This window comes from Octodon degus, unplaced genomic scaffold, assembly GCF_000260255.1.
Source record: "Octodon degus isolate 3935 unplaced genomic scaffold, OctDeg1.0 scaffold00002, whole genome shotgun sequence".
Taxonomy (NCBI): Eukaryota; Metazoa; Chordata; class Mammalia; order Rodentia; family Octodontidae; genus Octodon; species Octodon degus.
This window is the reverse complement of record NW_004524578.1, coordinates 34,913,561-34,916,610: the sequence shown is the minus strand read 5'-3', so window position 1 is coordinate 34,916,610 and position 3,050 is coordinate 34,913,561. Positions and strand designations below refer to the sequence as shown.

The window sequence follows — 3,050 nt, the reverse complement described above, 5'->3', positions numbered from 1 at the left end:
TCCCCACCCCAAAAATTTTTTAAATCAGACAAAATTGACTTTAATACTTTAATAAGACAATAATGCTGTAAGCTTACTTCACTAAGAACAGCTGGCTGGGGACAGTATAATGGAGGAGCTGGAAGATACAAGCTGACAGGCACTAAGCCCCACAGGCTCTTACTGAAGTCCTTGGCAGAGTCCATCAGAAGCTGAAGCGTCTCCGAGACAATATCTGCATCAGCCATAGCCGATGCTTTCAGGACCTCCTGCACTGAACTAAAGAGCACATTTGCATCTTCTTCTTCAATAGGATCTATCAAACACAAAATTTGGTGAGCCAGTTAAAATTTGCATGAAACTTCTTATTTTAGTTTGTAAATCTGAAAAAGTAATCTGTTAAAAATAAAGATGCAGAGCATGGTACCACACGCTTATCATCCCGGTATTTAGGAGGCCAAGGCAGGAGGATCACCATGAATTTGAGGCCAGCCTGGGCAACATGGTGAGTTCAAGGCTGGCCTCAACTACACAGTAAGACCCTATCTTGGGCCAGTGAGATAGCTCAGTGGACTAAGCAACTGCGTAGGCAGGTGCAGAGACCAGCATTCGATCTCCGGTACCTTATGCCACACTGGCCCTACCTCTGGGGTACACTGAGCTGGCCACCAAGTCTGGGTGTGTGGTGGTACATGCCTGTAATCCCAGTGCTGGGGAGGCTGGAAACTGAAGATCACTATGAGTCTGAGCTTCATAGTGAGGCCCTGTACCAAATACATTTTTAAAAAAGACCCTGTCTAAAAAAAAAAAAAAAAAAAAAAAAAAAAAAAAAGAAAAAATATATGTATGTATGTCAAGATGCAAAACATCCAAGCTTATGAACAAAAATTCATGAAATGATTGTGTTATTTTAAAATTAAAAGGTCAGAGCATGAAATTTTTCTAGCGCTATCAAGATACTATAGTAATAACAATTACATGATAAAAATATGCATGAAACATAGTCCTGAAGCAGAAAGTAGTATAACAAGTAAAAAAATATTAATGAGAAAAAGAATATCAAGAAAGACATCAGAGGGCCAGCCAGATAGCTCAGCGGACTAAAGTGCCTTCTTACACAGATGCAGGGACCAGGGTTCGATTGCTGGTGTGCTGTGCTGGACCCCACCCCCAGGGCGTGCTGAGACAGTGATTGAGACTTGGTGTGCTGGCATTCACCTGTAGTATCAGCAATTGGGAAGCTAAAAACAGGAGGATCACTAAGTCTGACCTAGGTAGTAAGACCCTGTAGACCCTATACTAAATACATTTTAAAAAAAAGACATCACAATAATATGTAACATTGTGTGAAGGTATTGAGACAGTAATTTTAAAAGTTTATGATAAAACTCCTAAAATTTAATGAAAATTACTTGTGAAGTAGAAAAAAGAACAAAAATTATAGTAGGCATTTGTATAATATGGCTTCAACTATGAAAATATTTGTATATATAAGGGTGTGTTCTATAAGGCAAATTACAAGGAGTGAATACAACTGGATACAAGGGTTTTTTATATTTTGAAATATTTTGGGGCTGGTGGCTCAGTGGTCTAAAGACCTACTTAGAACAAGCTTAGCAAAGCACAGGGACCGCGGTTCAATCCTCCAGCACCACATGCCAGCCAGCCCCGCCCCCTGGTGGGCTGAGCTGGCCACACACACACAAATAAATAAATAAAAAATTAAAAAAAAAAAAAAAGAAATATTTTAAGCAAGTATACAAAAGGAGAAATATCGGGCCAAGGAGATGGCTCAGTGGAATAAGCACTTCCCCGGCACGCGCAAAGGCCTGAGTTCAATCCCCGGTTCTGCAAAAAAAAAAAAAAAAAAAAAAAGAGAAATATGTTCAATATTAACTTTTTTTTTTGGTGGTACCAGCACTCAAACTTAGTACCTTGAGCTTGCCAGTCAAAATATTCCACTGCGTTATCTCCCCAGTCCCAGTATTAACATTTTGTTATTCAATTTATTCATTTATTTATATTTTTGTGGTACCAGGGATTGAACTCAGGACCTTGCACTTGCCAGGCAGGTACTTAAGCCTCTGAGCTACATCCCTAGCCCTCAATTTATTTTTTAAATAAAGCATTATATAAATAGCTGAATTTCCTTGAGTACTAATCATATTCTACTCCTTACCTTCTGCAGAAGTAGCCACTACCTAGAATTTAGTGTAGACAGACTAGAATTCCAATTAGATACATATTGTGTCTTTCTGTTCTATATGCTACAAAGTATAATTTCTCTCACATTTTTCCAATCTTGGTTATCTCCTTGTATACTTTTTGTTTTGTTGTCTTTTTGAGACAGGGTCTCACCATGTAGTTCAGGCTGGCCTTCAATGCACCATGTAGTCCAGGCTGGCCTCAAACTTGGAGCAACCCTCTTGCCTTGGCCTCCTGAGTGCTGGGATTACATGTGTGCACCACTGTGCCCAACTACAGTAGTACGTATGTATCTATCTATCTATCTATCTATCTATCTATCTATCTATCTATCTATCTATTTATCTATCTATCTGTATATATTTTATGTCTCAGATTCGCTTGTCAGTCCTTTGAGATATCTATAATACTGGTCTAATAACTTATGCTACTTAATTGGGCTCATACAATATGTAGTCCTTTTGTTTGACTTTCTTCATTTAGTATGTTTTAACATGTTCTAAGTAGCTTGTTCCTCTTCAGTATTTACCGTATCATTTTAAAGAAAAACTGCAATTTGTTTTTCTATTCACCAACTAATGGACATTTGCGCTACTTTTAAATTTTGGCCATTATGAAAAGGCTGCTATAAACACTTATGCACAGACGTTTAGGTGGACTTACGTTTTACTTCTTGAGTAGATACATAAGAGTGGAATCCTTTGCATTTGTATTTGCTCTTTGTTTCAAATCTCTGTAAATCTCCCCTTTGTGAAAGAACGGCCTTTACACAGATTTTTCAAATTTTATCTAGAATGTACTGTCTATAGATTGCCTATACACCTTGGATAAAATGTAGTGTATACCTATGTGTTTATTATGGGAGA

At 38.0% G+C, this 3,050-nt stretch overlaps 1 protein-coding gene across 1 annotated transcript in view; it reads right to left on the bottom strand.

Moving 5' to 3' along the window:
* Positions 1-3,050, bottom strand: part of CUNH5orf42 (chromosome unknown C5orf42 homolog) — a 137,035-nt gene that overhangs the window by 97,374 nt on the left and 36,611 nt on the right. The window contains exon 19 of the mRNA XM_023712733.1: positions 78-295. Coding sequence (XP_023568501.1) covers positions 78-295 — 218 coding nt within the window. The remainder of the gene's footprint in view (positions 1-77; positions 296-3,050) is intronic.